Source organism: Truncatella angustata (assembly GCF_020726525.1).
Source record: "Truncatella angustata strain MPI-SDFR-AT-0073 chromosome Unknown BKA67scaffold_8, whole genome shotgun sequence".
Classification (NCBI taxonomy): Eukaryota; Fungi; Ascomycota; class Sordariomycetes; order Amphisphaeriales; family Sporocadaceae; genus Truncatella; species Truncatella angustata.
Genome location: NW_025763388.1, coordinates 1,918,562 through 1,937,393, shown reverse-complemented (window position 1 = coordinate 1,937,393; position 18,832 = coordinate 1,918,562). Strand labels below are relative to the sequence as shown.

Genomic DNA, 18,832 nt, shown 5'->3' with positions numbered 1-18,832 from the left:
CAGAGGGCCATTTTCTTTAGATATTTGGTCCAATGGCGTATCAAGTGTGACTACACACAAAAGGCAGAAAATTTGCAGCCCCTGATCAGTCCTGATACAGACGTTCCAACTCGTGGTCAAGGGGACTGTTTCGGGAGCTCTTCCTCCTCCTCCAGCCTAGCAGTCGGATCTTCACACAAAGCTTAGAAATCCATATCAATTGGCTCCTCATCAACCACGTACACCCAACGAGCGATAGCACTGTAAGGAGATACAGTGGAAGATCCGCAACGATCTTCTGCAGTCTCAACCGTGGAGCGAGAACCCGGGGCGCACTCCCCATTCTCCTATCGACCACAGCGGTGTACCCCAGAACCTTGTCATGCTTGTCGAGCGCAGCGATACGCATATATGTGAATTCAAAATCCCTGGGAAGATTGATGGCACTTTCGAAGCTGTTTTTCGGGTAATTTCCTGCATCTCTATAATGCCCCTTGTCATCATAGAAAGGTTGCTCCACGTCCGCTAGCTGCAACACCCAGTACACAATTTCAGTCGCGCCGTTCCAGCTAACGTATGCCGTGTCTGCGTTTGGTTCCATGTAGATCGAGGGTGGAAAGGACGGCCGACCGACCCATGAAGTCGTCCGGTAGGTGCGGTACGAGTGCACCCAGCCCAGGTCGAAAATCAGAGACGGTGCGATATGGGCATCGCAGATGATCTCGCCGTCAGAGCTAAAATCACTGTAGGCGCCGTGGTAGCCCCAGCCCACGAAGGCGCCACCCGTCTCTGTGTTGTACTGCATGGAGCCCTGCGAGGGTACACCACGGCCGCCTGGATACTCGAATGTCTTGAGGAGCTCAGCTGTCAGATTGCCCGTGTCTAGGGCCAAGACCATCGCACGTGCAGGACCATCGTGCCGAGAGAATTTCAAATGTCCTGCATTGTCGAACAAGGCAATAGTGTTGTTGGGTTGAAGCGTCATGTGATGCTGCCAGCTCCAGGAGATGGCTTTGCCATCGGAAAGATCAGCGAAATGATTTCGCCTTCCACCCAGGACCCAGCGGATCTCTCCGTTGGGAGCAATACACGTAATGCTATGCATAAAACGAGAGGAGATGTAGTAATTACCACTCTCGTCTTTGTCTATGCTGTTGATATGAAAAAAGTCCCACGGTTTGTTGGGATGAGAACCACTGGAGGTGGGGATTTGCTCAAACGAATCTTGGAGTGAATAATGGTTAGAGGCGCGCCACTCGAACAGAACTTGCCCAGTTGAAATATCGATCTCCTGAAACACGCCATCATTGATCCAACCTTGCCCATCAATACCAAATGGCGATAGGTCTGCTGGTGTGAGTTCATATATCGTGACCAAAGCAGTGCCGTTGGCGGTAAGTTTAATCTCGTGAAAGTCGCCTTTCATGGTTTGAGAAGCAGAGAACTCCCGAAAGACCTGATAGGATGAGTCTATCTACGTAAAGTTAGGCATCTCAGCACATTGCGAATCTGGAGACGTTCGACTAACCATGTAGTAAGATCCTTTGCCGCAGCCCTCATCGAAAGTTCCGGTCCAAAAAGTCAGATACTGCTCACCTTTATACTCCTGGACGTTAAGATTCATGACTTCACCAAACCGGTCATCCATCCAAACAAGCTCACCTCTCCCATCAAGGATGATCGGCGCAGGCTTCCAGACCAGAGTACCTCGAGGCGTTAGCAGAGTATATCCAAAATCGCATTCTTCGTCCCACTGGAGAAAGTTGACCAAGGGGGGGCGAAGATCGAACGATTTGAAGGTCTGTCGTGGATGCAAGCCATATATGCCCCAGTCATAGCCAGATGATTGAAAAAGGCTGTTTGGGAATTCATTGGCGTCGGCACTGACAATAAAACAAAAGTCTAGTGCTAGCAATGCTGCCAATACAATGACTCCATATTGGTGATGCCACATTGAATATGTGTCACGTGTTCATTGATGGTATAATTGGGTCCTTCGCGTAGTTATATCGAGGCCGAGCTCATAAATTCGTGGGGTACAGCGAACATGAGGCACTCCAATATTCTAAATTATATTGTTATAGAGCAACAAGAGAAGTGATAGTATAAGAGTGCATGTTGTCGTAGCGACAACATGTCAAAATTGCTGATGTGACGTTTTAGGAGGTGAAGAGAGAAAGAGAAAAAAAAAATTGTATTAAGACGCGCGTATCAGGAGATTTGCCGCGTCAGTATCTCGGCGCGCCAAGACAGAAATCGATAACTCCACCAAAGTCGACAAACACAAAGGTTAGAAGACAGTTATTAACTGTCAACTTGCACGGATAACAGGGCGATGTTAGAGACAACAGTACTACACCGCAGTGGAATCCACGCAGATGCACGTTCGACTACACATTGCAACTCTCTCACGTAACATATGCCATTAGTATATGGTAATATGTCCTGCAAGTGAATAATAATCTGGAGCGGGAGATGATTTGGGTAAGCTCGTTTGGTGCTCTTGACTTGCCCACAATCTCTCATACTCGACTGTCGAGTATCATGAGCCACCCGTTGACCAGTCAACCAATTCGTGTGCGCAAAGTCTAATTCTGTTCCCATCAGGACGAAGTGAGAGGTGTATCAACAAGCGAGCACGTCATATTCTCGGTGCTGTGACTGCCGCAGCTAACATATCGGCTCATTGCATCGCAGTGACTCCGGAAGCTTTAGTAGCCGCTGCAACTAGGCTTATTCATCCGCGCTTCAAAATTAGAGACGAACGACTGTTCCTTTGCTGCAATTTGCCGTACAGCCGCGCATTTCGGAAAGCGCTGGTTGGACGAGGCCAGCTGGGCAGAAATTAGAATGATTGAAGCTTGCGCGGTAAGCACCTTAATTGGACGCTTAATCGCCTGCGGCTGCCTCGAGGATCCTTGCGGAGACAAATCCCTGACGCAGGCGCTTATGGACTTGCTTTGTTTCTGCCATTTCTGGGATCAGGATGATGCAGACTCCCGCTACACATATTGAAACATACAGCTGCCATTAGGGGAATTGTGAGAAGCAACCAAGACGGGTCCGTTGGACAGTCAGTGTGTGTTTGAGGTAGCCGCCTCAGCCTCTCTACAGCCGCCGGCCGAGCATCACCCGTACGTGCATCGCATCCCTTTGATCAACGGAGGAGATGTATCACATCGATGGCTTTAGACCTCCAATGAAGCTTGAGGCCATGGGAGACAGTAGAATTCAGCTGATCAATCGGTACAGTCCGTGCCGGTCAAATAATAAGACAAGGGTCTTGGTTGCAAATAGCGATGAACACGTTAAGGTTCAATATGGGTTGAACTACAGGCGGAGCATGCCACAAGTATTCCGCAGACAGGGCGATGCGTGTGACAGGAGAGCTGAGACATTTGCTTCAGAACTCATCATTTTGTGTTCAAGTTTTAGGTGTCTTCGGATCATGAAAAACGTGGAGGTAAGATTCAACTTTGAGCTCGTGTAGCTGGTGGCCAGAGCATTCTAGTGTTAATTGGACCTGCATTGGTGCTATCTTAGCTTGCACTCGTGGTAACTTTGGAGCTTCTTGGCTTCCCGTGTGTGCTGCGAAGCACGAACTGACTGATCAAGTTAGTGTGCAATGGCATCTCCTGAGCGGATGGCGCGCGAACGCTCAAAATTTTGAATGACATGGTCGTGCTCATATTAAGAAGCTCTACATGTATCTTGGTGGCGGTCTGATCCTTGTTGCGCTGAAGGGGCTGATTGATAGTACTCGCTCGCTTGGTGTTATTGACGCAGCCTTATGAGCTCGAATTCCGAGATAGGTTTGCTCTAGACTAGTTGTTTGTTGACCGAGGCGAAATCTAAAGCGCGACATGACACCATGATGTTTCGCCAGACCCGTTTCGTGGACCATAACAACACTGAATGTTGTGTTCGCTGAGTTGCAGCATTGCACCGTGCGCACGAGGCCTCTGATTGCTGAGCCACGCATTTATGCCGGCTCAAGAGACTTCATTGATAAGTTTACGGGATGCGAGGTGTTATTTTCGCGGGCCGGAAAAACTTGCGTTGTAATGCAGTACTAGTAGGCAGCAGGGCAGTTACCTTGAGCCACAAGATCACCCACACCAGTTCATGATCGAAGTTCATGGACGGTGCAGACGAGTGACAACCATTGGATTTGGAGGCCTGACTCGGGATGTTTCGTTTCGAAAGCATTTAACCAATGGCGGCGCGGGCATGAAAGGTCAACGGCACATCTCCGAAACTTGGAGGCCCGGAACGGGTTAAGACGGTCTTGGGAGCCATCCATCCTCGAAAATCAGCGGGGCCATTGCTGCCAAGTGCCATGAAAATCGTGGGGCAGGCAGAACAATTCCACAGATCTGCTATGGCGGTGAGAAACAGACCGGGTCCAGTGCTATGAAATTAGTGTGCATAGCATGCTTCTTCCAGGCTGAGAGGCATCGTGTGGACGAGGAATCCCGAAGATGCTTGTCTGATGGGCTGCACCTACATAGGGGGCGCAAAAGTCTGGCTCCTTTGACAGTGCAGCCACTTGCTCTTGTCCTACCCACTACACATGATGGCGGGGTTGCATACTGGCGGTGCTGCGGAAGGCCCTTTTCTATTCTCTATGCGTTTTGAGCACGGATTGAACGGAGGTGTCTGTAGCTTATTGCGGGCAGTCAATGCATGCTTCAGGATGGCAGGGATGAAGAACGGCCCGTAGACTCTGAGCCACTCGTAGCTGGCTGGTATTCAAGGGCTGGACAGGAGAGCCCGCGATCGCGGAGTTTAACACTCCCGGAGCAAGAGCCCCTCGCTAGCTTGCTGGATGAACTGGTCGAGAGGCGCAAGCGAGGGGCGGTAGCATTCTGGAGAACTTCTGAGGTGTCGTCAGAGCGTTGAACCACACCGCCGGAATAGGCATTTCTTAGCTGTCAAGTAGTGCAGTGACACGCTTCAAAGATCAATGCACGACTGACCGTTTGTAGGAACCGGGAGGCGGTAAGATTCATACATTAACCAAGCATGTATGCGGCAAACCAATTACGGAGCATCTCGGCAAGTGCAAGGGCATACCTGGCGACTGTGCATCGGCAACTAGAAACCGGGACTTCTTGGACACGAGAGAGGCTAAAATTCGAGCACACTATATAGTACACTATCCTCATTAATATTCGAGACAGCCCGTAAGCATGTTTCAACCGTTCTAGAAGTGATGCAGTTGACGTGACTGATTAAGAATATTACTTCTTCTGAGCACGTTAGTATGAGAATTGCAGTGGTGAACCGTCATCTGCATTCCGAGGGCTGCAAGGTTGCGGTTCAGAAAATAAACATGCACAGGATAGGGGATCAAAGTCATTGAACGGTTGAGAGCCCCCACCAGTTTACTCGTGGCGGGGTAAGAGCAAGTGGCAAGCAGTGTTTTTTTCCAGCCACATGCTCCAGTATACTAGTACTCGGCTCACATGCCGAAATAGTTGTACGGTACATACGGACGGATCCATACATACATAGTATTGGCATGAAGGGCTGCCTGTTTAGACAAGCGGCCCCTCAATCTGATATTATAAAAATGCCGGAGCTTTGTTTGAGGCTTTTAATCCCAGTGAATTTTCGTGTACATTCGTCAGAATAAAAATTTGTGACAGGATTGATCATTCATTACGTGGCACTTTTCAGCTTTATGAACAATTACTCTTGGGCCGTCGAAGGCATTATGGTCTAATGCACTGCAATCATTATGAAAGATCGGGGTGTACGCTGTCTTTTGTTTCACGATCGTCACGATCCTTGTACAAGTTTCTGAGATATTGAGATGATCCACCGGAGTTAAGAACTAGACGGGTCGCACATCCAAATTGGGCGTTATGCAACTCTGGGCATCTGCGAGATAGATTGCAAGCCAACGTTTCCCATATTCTGGTCTACCATACGTCCCTGATGAATGTCACAATGCAAATATCAATGACTGCAATGCTACGGCAACTGAGTGATGATCCACGGCCACAAGACAAAGCTCGTCGATCCGATTCTTGTCATTACGTGTGTGTGGCCAGTAACTACGGAGGACTGTGACTGATAAAGAATCAACTGTCTGATCTGAAATTCCCTTGCATCGAGGACGGTTAATTGTATCAGGCCGCTCTGCGAAGAGACTGGCCACAAATGCACCATCAAGAATGCATACAGGCTTGGCCTTACAGCTGGTCATAGATTTGTCTAGACGGCCGGCCATCTGGCGCTTTCTGCCTGTTTTGATTCCCGCTGAAGGCTGGACGTCTATTCTTGTCGCCTGTTGATTGGAAGTCTCTGCTGCACAGAGGCAGCAAAAAGACTGCTCCTGCAGCCGCAATGCTGTTTCTAAATCCATACTGGCCTGTGGCTGCATTCTAGTGGATACCCCAGGCCTCTTCGCTTGTTTCATGTCTCGCCGACTCCCACCAATGAGTCTCTTGCAAACTGCGCACCCATCCAACATTCTCAACCACTCAATCAAAATAATCATGCAGCGCATAGCAAATAGCGTGGATGAATTGGCAAAGCGCCAACCATTCAGATCATAGAATCGCCGGCCCTTCAGAGCTTTCTGGGGGCGCATGTAGGGGTGTGTCGGGAACAGACGACGCGGTTGAGCAAATGGATTTGGCACTTCTCTTGCCCAATTGTCTTGGGCCACAGAGATAGAGATGCCGAAATGGGAATCTTGTTGCAAAAGCGCGCGGGAACACATATAGAATTGGAAATAGATATATGACATTCAACAACCCCCTCGCAATCTTCTCTTTCCACATAACACCCAACTACCAAACGACTATTCCATGTTTGTTGGAAGGGACAGCGGAAGCGAATCCACCCGGGCCTCTTAACTTGATACACCGCAGACACGTACTGCACAATCGGCCATCACGAGCTTATTACGCGAGACGATAGACTCGACCTACCTACCCCAGACTCTGGCCAGTCTTAAGAAAAAACAATTCACGACCTTCGATAATTAATTCTTGGTTTCCTTCGCCTCGGACTTTTGGCCCTTATTTCAATCGTTGAACGTTCTGATTCATTCGCCCTGCTAGTCAAGAGGCTGCCTTTCTTTACTTGCCCTGATTCAGTACCAGCGTAGTGTCAGCGACCGCGCATTAACTAAGCCCGAGACTCTTCGTAAGGCAGAACGTCTATATCCAGGCTGTGCAACAGTGTTCGGCAAATAACTGCGAAACATCAAGACAATTCGTCACACGAACCCGACGACACGTTGCAGGTTTTTATTTATTTGTTGAACCAGCGATACCCAGCCGAGTCTCCAGTGTTACGGGGTTAGTTTGCGCGTCTCCTCGCCATCTGCCTCGTGATCTGCCATCCTCCCAGCTGGCCAACCCCCGGTTTTCTGACGTCGCCTCACCGCAGCATTCTTGCGATTTCTTCGTCAGTCTCTTCACGCCGCAGCCTGAAACCGACTTTTTACCGGCATTGGATAATTCTTGGAAAGCTATCATCAACCCATTCGTTCACTGTCAGGCATCAGCCCGATTGATTCGGCATCACCAGGTTTCCGCAGGCTCCGGAAATCCACCCTCGCCAACCACCAGCGATACGAGAACAGTTTGACTTGGCAAGACCTGTCAAATCTGCACAAGATTCGTATTTCCTGTCAATTCGGCATCCCGCTTTGGAAATTCTTGCTTCTTGCGATTGACTTTGCCTTTTATTCTGCATTGGTGTAGTTCATTACGCACATGACCAAAAGCACTTTTATCCACAAACAATCCGCCGTCAATTAACAGGATCGCAAAGCAACGAGCGACTCGAGCTGAAATTCAATTTTGAGCCCGGTCTTCGCCATTCAGCCACAAGTTCGCCAGACCCGACACCTCGGTATCATTCGGTGTCAATTGTCTCGCCCTCACTTCCGGCGACCGCAAGCTTTTTGGCTTCGAAGCTCATTTGACCAGACAAAGTCTATTGCCGTCAAGCATAGGCTAAATCTGAGCCGTCTGCAACCAATCTGCCATCTGAGGGACACAAAGAGCAACACAACGGCTGTCCCGAGTGACGCACGTTAACTGTGTTCACATTCTTTCCGCTCAGAACCCCCCTGCGCAAGACTCCCTGTGGGACCCTTGCGCCTGCCCCCTCCGACAGGACCCCTCCAGCCAGGTCCAGGCACTTCGGCGTCGATCATCGGCCAAGCCCAACCATCCCAACGCGACGGCTCAGCCTCGCCCACACTGGCGTCACCCACTTACGCACTACTATTAACACACAACGCATAACCATTGTGGCCCAGCGGGTCCCATCCTTTCTATCAGCGGGACTAGCCATCTGATCTGGCATCCATCCTGCAGACACTTGACTAAAGGTACAAAGGTACATGCTCTTGTGTACACTATTGCGCCTTAGTCTGGAGACACCGCCGCGTGACACTTAGGTTAACACTCCTTACTACACACCACCCACTCCACTCCACTCCCTGCCGGCTCGGCTTTGTTGGTTCTTATAATACCAACTGCCTTCCCACACTCTTACATTCTTTCCCCGGATTTTCATTTCAGATATTGTCACATCTTACTATTGTGGTATCCGTTCTTGGGTACGTACGGAAGAAGTCGGTTGAAGCTCGTCGTATATCTGCAAGCTTCACATCATCATCATTATCATCATCACCTATCTGTCTTACACCCTCCTCGCACTTTAACACACATCTACCATGGCGTCGATATCAGGACTCTCTATGGCTGAGCTTAATGCCGCCGCTCTCGACCATTTCGTATATACACCCGTTGACAGCTCCATGATCTCATACCTGGCTCAGGCTGCTTGTGAGGTCATTCAGTGCGACCCTCACATGATGCCACCGCCACCGGCTCAGAGCAAAACACAAATGCCTACTCCACCTCGGACACCCTCGCCAAAGGCCATTCGGGTTGATGACAGTGCTTTGCCGACGCTCGAGGAGTTTATCACACAACTTGTCGTTTCATCTAATGTACAGGTACCCACTTTGATGTCAACGCTGGTCTACCTCAACAGGTTAAAGTCTCATCTGCAGCCGATGGCAAAGGGCCTTCGATGCACATCACACCGCATCTTTCTGGCTGCTCTAATCCTTGCTGCCAAGTATCTTAATGACAGCTCACCCAAGAACAAGCACTGGGCCAACTACAGCCACATCAACTCAGATGGATGCTCGTTTGGGTTCAGCCGAACTGAAGTCAACTTGATGGAGAAGCAACTGCTATTCCTACTGAACTGGGATCTCAGAATCACTGAGGAGGATCTCTACCGAGAGTTGGATGTTTTCTTGGCACCTATTCGTGCTGAGATCGATGTCAAGTACGCTCGCCGCATTCAGCGCAAGAGGGAAGAGACTCTCCGCAAACAGAGGGAGGCAGATGCTTGGTCTGCAGCGACTCAATTCCCTACGCCTCCAAGCTCGCGCGGGAACTCCAGGTCACGACAGCCGTCCCTGCCCGAGCAAGAGACCGTTCGCATGGTACAAGATGCTTCAACACCTCCTGGTCTGTCCTACAGCTCAGGAGCGAGCTCCAGCAGCTCGTACGCATCATCTATTTCCTCTCGGCAAGACTCACGATCTAGCACCCCACTTTCGGCACCAGAGGACCCTTACCTTTACGCCGATGGGGATCTCTACGAATCACCTGTTGAGATTGTCCTGGACATGCCGCAGCCGGCTGCGATCAGAAACTACAGGAAAGACGATCATCTACTTCCTTATGAGATCAGCGTGGATGAGCTAAGGGAGATGCAAGAGGGTGGCAGCAAAGCGAAGCGGGCACGGACAGGACGGGGCATGTGGGGACGGATGTTTGGCGGTGCCGTTCAAGTACGATGATCAACAGCATTTACAACAAGAGCGCGGAGTTCAGGATTTGCGTTTGAAAAAAAAGAAGAGATTGATTCCTTTCCTAGAGGGGTCCGACTGTGGGCCTCCATCATGATACCTAAAGGCGTTTAATGGTTACAGGGTTATATAAACGGATACATTTACAGGAAACGGCGGCCAAGGTGTTATTGGGGACGATGACGAGAACCATATTGCATGGGACGATGGAATGGCCAGTGGAGTTCAGGGTAGCATTAGCATTGCTTGCTTGGGTAGATAGCCACGAGCAGATCACAGCGCCGTCCGGATATGGCGCTGACAGCGGCGAAACTCTATCAATACATGGGAATACACCCCAGATGAACCCCCAGTTTTGATCTCCGAAGAATAGCATGTCCTTGCACTGCGTGACCTGAACTGCACCCTAAGTTCTGAGACACTGCGAGGCAGCCAGTTACAGACACTGAACAAAGTTACGAACACTGAAATGAACATGTTATCTCTTCACAGGTTTTTTGGGGGGGGGGGGGGGGGGGTTTTCGGTCGTGAGCACGAATCCCACAAGCCTCTAGCATCCTTCGCATGGGAATTAAGCAGAGCTCCTGATTGACTGTTTTAGATTCGTATACCTGAACGTTTGTAGCATGATCCAAAATGCCGGAATCGATCTTCGAGATCGTGTCAAATATTTACATAGCCGCATCCATTCGACACCAACCCTGAGGTAATATCGATCCTCAAGACGCACGACTTGGTCATGGTGCCGTGGATCGTGCCCTCGACTCGCATCGTAGGCGCTCCTGACACATCAATCCTGGATTCGCTAATGCTAGATCTTGATCCTTTGACTCCTACGTGCAGCAGACGGGATCATGAATTGAATTTCCAGAAGCAACTTGACAGCATTCATAGATGCGCAGAGGATTATGCGGAGTGTCTCAATTCGGCGTAGCTAAAAGCAATCGCGAGGCTGTACCCAACAGGTGTCGCCAATCTTCGCACTTTTGGTCAGTCATGACAAGTAGCAAGATGGGCGGGCCTAATATTTGCAAATATGAAATAGAATGTTGAATTTACACGTCAAGGGCGAATCTTGTTAAAATTAACGCCGAGATATCTATTTTACACTTCGGGACATGGTTTAAAGTTCCCTCGATATGCACGAGCTTAATTCATGCATGCGCCATCAAAAAAAGGGGCCGCTCTTTAAGGTGCAAAAGCCAAATGACGCCTCCGTAAACGCGCGCACATCGCCCTGCATATGTCACAGCGAAAACCAATTTTATTTGTTTTTATCTCTGCTTGAATTAAACCACACCTGCCGCTCTGAACAATATTGGTCGGCCTGGCCTGTCACCTGTTCAGAAATGCGGAACTACGGCCCAGCTTTGTGCGGACGCTCCCCACCCCAAGGCCCAACCTTCGATGAAACGGAACGCGCAACCGTTGTCAACACTTCGTGACAGCGGTATTCAAAAATAGTGCAGGCCGCCCTACTAAGACCCTAATTAGACATGTCCACAGGGGCCTTACGAGTAGGCGCGAAAAGTCTAGAGAGAAAACAAGGTCCCGACTCTTGATGACACATGTCCCAGGTAGTAAAATAAATAAAATAAAAGTGCTATCTTGTCTCGAATTCTGCTTTATTGACTAAGCCACGGCCTGACTCCCGCCATGAGATCCTTGAAGGAAGCCATGGGTCATTACTACGCCCGCTTCGTGGGCCCTCTAGTTTGCGACCGAACACCTATGGGGCCCTCGAGATGGAGTGTTGAGAACAACGCATACGCGTCACGTCGGTGCAACATCGCGAGATCAGACGGGAATGAAAATGAGGATACCGATGTTCTAGTGTTTAGTAATGAAGCACATGATGATCTTCTAGAAGTTCCTTTTTCCCAGCTCGTGGGATCGGAGCTAGAATCGGGGAAAGAAGTGGGGGTGCCGACCGCTCGCTACGCGCAAACCTGCATTGTGGGGGCGGGATGTGACAGCTTCGAGGGAGGGTAGACTAAAATCTTACTGTTCCCTTCCCACCGTCGCGATTCTTCGAAAAGCTTGAGACTGACCACCTCCCAAGTTCCCATTCGGGTGTTCATATTTCCCACCTTCAAATCTCCGCCCACATCATCGTGGCGAGTGGGGTGCGGTCTCGGGCTCTTCGGGCGCCACAAGACCGCGCGCCCGTGTACATGTAGAAATCAAGTCTGCCTGGACGCCACCCTGCTTGGCGATGACGTGTAGGCCTCCTCCTGGCAATCCTGTCTCCCAGACACAGCCTCGCTGCGCGCTCTTGGAAGCGTTACATCGCATTGGTTGCGTTTATCTTTAAGCTTGAATCTATTCGACGGAATTGCCGATCGCGGTTTGCTATCGGACCTTACGGGCGCGCATCTCGGCCGATCCGGCATGAGATATTCCTGTAACCTGCCCATCGCATAGCCTGTAATAATATGACACAGAGGTCCGACAGGACTTTCCCAATACGGTACTCAGTCTGTGTTTGTCTTCGGCCAGTTTATAACATAGCCGGACAAGCAGCTGACAGGCTCATCTTGGAACGCATACTGAGGCTGAGTGCTGTGATTGAGTTTTTTTTTTTTTGCAGACGCCTGACCTACTGGCAACTTGTTACTTACAGTAGGATCAGATGAGTTGAAAATTGCTCGAGTAACAAGTGATTTAAGTGGCTAAGAGCTTGGGCAGTCACTAGTGCAGGATAGGCTAACGACTATTTCATGTGCAGATATCTGCCAATCCGTGGGGAAAAGGATTCTGGGGGGGGGGGGGGGGGGGGGGGGGGGGGGGGAGGGGGGGGGGGGTTTAACAAATTATACAACATGGCCAACCTCTTAAGATAGGCATTAGGATCAAGAAGTCTTTGCACTTATATGGTTAGTTGTTCTGTACATCGTGCACGTAGTAGGAGAGGTTCGAATCATGTTGTTACCCATAATCCAATAGTCACACCGTTGCATTGTTTCCACGTCACGTTAAAGTAGTCGGATATAGCCGTAATGTGACTCAAGTCTTTGGTCTTAGGTTAACCAGGGGAGAACCTCTCGCGAACTGTGGTGTCTGATCACATCCATTATTATTGGGGGAAACATATACACATATTTAGTTGTTGGATGAAAACAATATATCAAGCACATGAGCCTAGTCCACCCCAAACTGGGCACTGCTCATCTACCCAAAAGCTTCTCCTGGATGGGCCTGATGGAATGGTGGCAGTATAGTTTTTAGCACAATCTCCTCAATGCCAACTATGCCGAGTCTTTAAACGAGGAACTACCCGAGAGTGGTGAAGAGACGAAGCTACACCATCAACTTAACAACAACCAGTAACATTGAAACACTGTACGGATATGTTAGTTCTTTATCTAGATAAAAGGTGATCGTTGATCCTAGCACAAACGTGGGAGGAATAAAACATCGTCGTCAGATCAGCTCCGACTTCGACCAGACAACACAACGTATGATGACTATATCAAACACCTAAGACGGCACAAAAGCAGCCATAAACGAGAAAACAAATATAAAGAGATCTTAAGTAATAATTAGCCCAAGCATGAGGATGATGAAGGCGCAGAATCGGTGTCAGGCAAAGGTAAAAGGATTGGATGCATTGTAGAAATTGTACGCTTGTCACCTTTGCAGAGGAAATAATGATAATATTAGCCATTGACTACCAAATATGGTTAGAATCTTATATCTCATCTGAACTGAGCTTTTCTGGCGTCAAATGGTCTATCTGTCAGCCCTTCTCTAGGGTTTGAAGTTGCACATTCGGCAATCGCGGGTTCGCTTGGAGATTTTGAGGCCCTCAATGATATTTTAGGTGATTCACAACACCCCCCTCCCCCCGTTCGTGCCTCCATTCTCCAAGACTAAATGCACTTCAGGGACAAAATCGTAGCAAATGAGGCTGAAATGAGTATCCCAGCTGCTAAATATCGAGCAGCGGACTGGGTTCCGAATACGGCTTTAATGGGTGGCTCGGAGCTGGGTCTTGTAGCGCAAGCTCATCATGACAGTAAAAGCTCTATCGTGTGCGTGCTCGGAAAACGGTTACAAAAAAGGGTTCAAAGGATCTCATATATTTAGGTCAAAATACAATCAAAACTTAGTTTATTTGACCAACCACTGACTGCTAACACCGTTATCTTCCGGCAGCATCGTGGGTATTCTTTACGGCGTACCGCAATTCTTCTTGTGTGCTGAACGCATTATTACAAGGTGTTCCTCTAGTTCCTGATTCTTTGCGCATATTTCATGCGTTGGCTTTGAAGCTCCCTTGCATTACCGACGCTTATCATTACATATTTATAGCATGTCCTCTCCACAACCCAGTAAAAACCTCAAAATTGATTTCAAAATACCGTACTTACCACCCAGATGGCCATTCCAAAGTTACCAAAATTATCCGAAATATGAATAAAAGATCACCCCAGCCACGAGGTTGCTCTAGGTGTATTGCCAGGCTCCAAATGTAACTGCACTGCCGTGTTGTATCAGACCGACGGTCTGAAGGCAATTGGTAGCATTGAAGCGAGGAGTATTCGCATATAACTGATAGCTAGCTCCAGTACCCTCCATGAAGCCTTGTGTACCAGGACATAGCATTAGACCGCCACGGTTCGAGCCGTCGGTTGCTAGGAAGTCGAGTACCTCGGTATCGGGGGCGCAATCCGATACCACCGTCTTGTTGAACCAGCCGCCGAGAAGTGAGCCTTGGGGCATGTATGCTGAGTGTGCCTGGGTGTATTTCACCTGGCCGTTTGGTGCAACGTAGATGGCCTGGCCGCCGGGAACCTCAACCTAGGTGACGAGTCAGGATGGAATCGCACTTCCACAGTCATGGTTTGTGTGGCCTTCCCAGGCTGACATCGGCTTACCGCCATGGCTGTCATTCCTTCATATACTAGAGTTCCTCTAACAGCCGGACAGGCTGCACCAATTGGGCAATACGTGGAGGGCTCGGATAGACCAAGGTAGAAGCCATTGGCCGAAGCATCGAGATCTGCACCATCGATTGTTGTGCTAGGCGCAAAGACAGTCAATCTGTAGGTCGTGGCGGATGCCAAAGGAGCTACGGCGAGAAAGGATAGCCAAAGCATTTTGGGACATGGGATAAATACTTTACTGGGTTTGACAGGAAAGGAGAGTCCAGAAAGAAAAGGGCGACAGTTTTATGTTTTGTGTGACAGAATGAGCGACAGTCAAAAGACAATGCGTGGACAAACAACTAAGTCGGCACCAAGAAATCAAGATGGAATTTGGGATGGTAGCATTAAAGATGGTCAAGGGAGAATCTGGAGATGTGGTAAGTTGTACTCTACAGGCATCGCGCTTGCCGTTCTGCAAAGATTTGTCCGAACGAAAGCTGTCACTTCTCAACAAAATTGCCAATTAATCGGTGTTTTACTTTACAAAATAAAATGCTAATTACCGAAGCAACCGCGATGCAGTACACACACTCTCCGGAAAGTAAATTGTGACAGTATTGGAGGTTAAGTCCTACGATTGCGACAAATTCAGAATAATTCCGTGCTGCCTCCAAGATGTGTGAGTTACAGACAAATAATACATACTAACCACCATTCCTTGCGTTTGTGCTCTAATGCTGTTACACAAATCATCCACATGTTTAATAGACTCTCACTGGAGCTCATCAAGTCCCTCACAGCTCACCTGAGGTTGCCTAGTCCACGAGGTTAGGGCCCGTGTATCAATTTATGGCGGACACGCAGTTCAAAGCTAGAGAAAAAGCGACATCATATGTGAATGCAGCTGTGCCGTTTGTAGTATATTCTAGTGCAATTGCGGGTGAGAGTACCGCGAGTAATTCTTTGTGATCATATGTGCAAGAGTCCTGTCTCATACCATCTCAACTCATTTCGCTGCTTGTCTTAGCCTGTAACAGATATACCTTCTACGACTGTCGTTGTACGTTTCCGTCCCGGTCAGACACGGGAATGAAATAGGCAATACCCAGACTTGTAACACACCTTATAGCAAGTCACCATGCCGCAGATTATACTCATACAGTGAAGGGCCATTGGTGGAAGATAAAGAGCCACGAATGTTTTCAATTAGCGGTTAGGGGAGCTGGAAGCGTGTACTCCATCTGGGACCAGCTCAAGATTCTGATGCCGGCATGGCAGCCTGAGGTATAATGTTTTTAACAAGACTGGTTGTCCAACTCTGCGAAGCAGACGAATACGAGGTGTCCACATGGTGCAATCTCACGTATTATAAGTCTGGGCGCTTCCTAACTCGGCAAAGTAGTTGCAAAACCATAATGGTCTACCCCGGAACAGGGTAATGGAGGCACTTGAGGTCAAAAATGGCCACCCTTGGGTAGTAGTATATTACTATAAAGACGAAGACATGCTTGAGAATAAGTTTGGTCTGATTGCTGCAACTACAAGGGTCCCACGAGATTGGCGAGTCTTCTCCCAATATTATGTTACCTCCCCTAATTTCCCTCCAATGGATGCGGAACCGTTTTCAGCACGCAACTACCGCAACAATGGCGAGTTGAATCAGATTCATCTAAATATTACATGGTCCACTCCCGTTCTGACATCGAGATACTCTGAAGTCCAATAATACCCCGGTATTCAGAATGCGGAGTGCATAACTAGGCCAGGATCTTGGAGGCTTGGCGCGGTGGCCTACATTCCGCCGCGCGCCCAACAAAGCCTCAAAATCGTACTTTCGTTGCTCAATTCGAGATCAGCCCCCTGCATAACCTCATTTCGTACCTGGAGAGCCCCAACATGGCGGCATTCGTTCGCGTGATCCATTGGCGTCCAATAACGAAGCACTATACTCCAGACTACTGCGGCCGACATCTGCACCCTAGCTATGAAAACATGTTTCGAAATGCATGGCATGGCAAACAGCCACCGGAGAATTCGAGTAACCTTCTTTAAGGTTGAGCCTCATCGTGCATGTTCAAGCCAGCCCATGAGTGCCCACTTCTGAGAGCAGTAAGACTGTAATACTACCTTCGAACAGGACAGTTCTTGTAGTTCATCGTCAAAGTCCAATATCATTCGAGGAATATTTGTATTCCATCAACCTTGACATTGTTGAGCATGTTCATTGGAGAATAACTTCAATACTTCATGTTTGTCATTTCTACTGCTTCTCACATCATCGTGGACGGAAGTGTATAAGAAGCCTTGAACTCTCCAGAAATATTGAACAAACCACTCCTCATCAGACTCAACGCCAGCTAAACATCGACAACAGCCTTTGACTCCTCTTTGCACCCCATCATAATGAAGTTTCTCGCTACATTCGCTGCCTTGGCTGGCCTCGCCGCCGCAGTCCCCACTCCGACCGAGGACGCTCCTCTTGAGGCGCGTGTTATCGAGAAGAGAGCGACCATCACCGACGCTGCTGATGTTGGCTATGCAACCCAGAATGGCGGAACAACCGGTGGCCGAGGTGGCACTACGACAACAGTCAGTACCCTTGCTCAGTTCACCGCCGCTGTCGGTTCATCATCTGCGGCCGTGGTCGTTGTTAGCGGAGCCATTTCTGGAGCTGCCAAGGTCAAGGTCACATCAAACAAGACAATCGTTGGAAAGTCTGGTTCTAGTAAGTCGGATTTTTTCTGCCACTTGGAGCCTTATTGACCACTATTTAGGCCTTACTGGAATCGGTCTGACTATCAACGGGCAATCCAACGTCATTGTCCGTAACCTGAAGATTTCTAAGGTTCTCGCCGACTATGGCGATGCCATCACCATTCAGGCATCCAAGAACGTCTGGGTTGACCACGTCGATGTCTCGAGCGACCTTAACAACGGAAAGGACTACTACGATGGTCTGATCGATGTTACCCACGCCTCAGACTGGGTTACCATCTCCAACAGCTACATCCACGACCACTACAAAGCATCTTTGGTAGGCCACTCCGACGACAACGGTTCCGAAGATACCGGCCACTTGACCGTTACCTACGCCAACAACTACTGGAACAACATTAACAGCCGTGGACCATCCTTCCGCTTCGGAACTGGTCACATCTTCAAGTGAGTATTACTAAGAATATTTAGCTCTTGACCCGAAAAAGTGCTGACTGTCTGTGTTAGCAACTACTACTACAAGATTGGTGACAGTGGCATCAACACCCGCCAAGGTGCCCAGCTCCTCATCGAGAGCACTGTCTTCGAGTCTAGCGCTACTAAGGCTATCTTCTTCGCCGACAGCGACGAGACTGGTTATGCTGTTGTCAGTGATGTGGTATTGGGCGGCAGCACTAACACTGCACCCACCGGTACTCTCAAGTCTGTCCCATACAGCTACACGAAACTAGGCTCGGCCAATGTGAAGGCTTCCGTTACGACCAACGCGGGCCAGAAACTGTCGTTCTAAGCTCCGTCGCCAGAGCAAGAGTTATGGAACTTGATAAGGGGAGGAAAGGAAGGATTCATGACCAGGCTGAAGGCTAGCTTCGGCTAACGCTCTTTACTTTTTCCGTTCGTTGACTCATTTATCGGGGTAAGGCTGTTGTATCTTTTTGTACATAGTATGATAATGTACATTTTCCAAGTTACTCTACAGCCTGAAAAGAATTACAGTAGATGTGCCCATGTTCGTATATTTGTTAGTAGGGTGTCAAAGTGCATGTAGATTTGGGTGATTGGCTTTACATGCCAATTATATGCATCACGTGCTACATTAATTCGAAGCAGTCTGATCAAGCTGGCCAACGAGGAGCGAAGATCGCAATTGCGATGGACAGTAATGGAACCTGGACGAACCTCCCCTTCCATAAACATCGCTGGCAAGACACTTGACGGGAAAACAGGCATCCAAATTGCCTCCTTATCCATGTTGGTGTACCTGATGCATGCAGTGATTGGCCGTTCCTTAATGTAAAGCTGCATTCAGTGCTGTTAGCTGCATCGCTCCCACACAAAGTCCCGAGCGTATTGTAGTAGGCCTCCCATAATTAACCAATTAGAAAAGTCTGACCGAACGCCTTGA

General features: G+C 49.0%; 7 protein-coding genes across 7 annotated transcripts; 3 read left to right on the top strand and 4 right to left on the bottom strand.

Moving 5' to 3' along the window:
• Positions 1-85: 85 nt before the first annotated feature.
• BKA67DRAFT_539736 (ASST-domain-containing protein) lies at positions 86-1,933 on the bottom strand (the record flags this gene model as incomplete). Its single annotated transcript, XM_046100686.1, has 2 exons — positions 86-1,453; positions 1,508-1,933. The coding sequence occupies 2 exons, from the start codon at positions 1,931-1,933 to the stop codon at positions 86-88; spliced, it is 1,794 nt and encodes a 597-aa protein (XP_045954421.1).
• Positions 1,934-5,717: 3,784 nt separating this feature from the next.
• BKA67DRAFT_400628 (uncharacterized protein) lies at positions 5,718-7,074 on the bottom strand. Its single transcript, XM_046096689.1, has one exon. It carries the CDS (start codon positions 6,737-6,739, stop codon positions 5,930-5,932), a length of 810 nt encoding a protein of 269 aa, XP_045954420.1. The 5' UTR covers positions 6,740-7,074; the 3' UTR covers positions 5,718-5,929.
• A 1,612-nt stretch (positions 7,075-8,686) lies between these two features.
• BKA67DRAFT_594738 (uncharacterized protein) lies at positions 8,687-9,832 on the top strand (the record flags this gene model as incomplete). The annotated part of the gene is made up of 1 exon (XM_046105082.1): positions 8,687-9,832. One exon carries the CDS (start codon positions 8,687-8,689, stop codon positions 9,830-9,832), a length of 1,146 nt encoding a protein of 381 aa, XP_045954419.1.
• A 526-nt stretch (positions 9,833-10,358) lies between these two features.
• On the top strand, positions 10,359-10,937 carry BKA67DRAFT_578868 (uncharacterized protein). Its single transcript, XM_046103729.1, has one exon. It carries the CDS (start codon positions 10,581-10,583, stop codon positions 10,773-10,775), a length of 195 nt encoding a protein of 64 aa, XP_045954418.1. The 5' UTR covers positions 10,359-10,580; the 3' UTR covers positions 10,776-10,937.
• A 749-nt stretch (positions 10,938-11,686) lies between these two features.
• BKA67DRAFT_578865 (uncharacterized protein) lies at positions 11,687-12,605 on the bottom strand. The gene has a single exon (XM_046103728.1). It carries the CDS (start codon positions 12,256-12,258, stop codon positions 12,025-12,027), a length of 234 nt encoding a protein of 77 aa, XP_045954417.1. The 5' UTR covers positions 12,259-12,605; the 3' UTR covers positions 11,687-12,024.
• Positions 12,606-14,290: 1,685 nt separating this feature from the next.
• Positions 14,291-14,943, bottom strand: BKA67DRAFT_662649 (uncharacterized protein; the record flags this gene model as incomplete). Its single annotated transcript, XM_046108047.1, has 2 exons — positions 14,291-14,644; positions 14,722-14,943. 2 exons carry the CDS (start codon positions 14,941-14,943, stop codon positions 14,291-14,293), a joined length of 576 nt encoding a protein of 191 aa, XP_045954416.1.
• Positions 14,944-17,115: 2,172 nt separating this feature from the next.
• On the top strand, positions 17,116-18,217 carry BKA67DRAFT_523624 (pectate lyase a; the record flags this gene model as incomplete). The annotated part of the gene is made up of 3 exons (XM_046098491.1): positions 17,116-17,437; positions 17,487-17,874; positions 17,935-18,217. 3 exons carry the CDS (start codon positions 17,116-17,118, stop codon positions 18,215-18,217), a joined length of 993 nt encoding a protein of 330 aa, XP_045954415.1.
• Between the last annotated feature and the right edge of the window lie 615 nt (positions 18,218-18,832).

Coding starts and splice junctions, on each gene's coding strand:
- BKA67DRAFT_578868 (XM_046103729.1), top strand. CDS start 10,581: ATGGTGCCGTGGATCGTGCCCTCGACTCGCATCGTAGGCGCTCCTGAC.
- BKA67DRAFT_578865 (XM_046103728.1), bottom strand. CDS start 12,258: ATGGGCAGGTTACAGGAATATCTCATGCCGGATCGGCCGAGATGCGCG.
- BKA67DRAFT_400628 (XM_046096689.1), bottom strand. CDS start 6,739: ATGTCATATATCTATTTCCAATTCTATATGTGTTCCCGCGCGCTTTTG.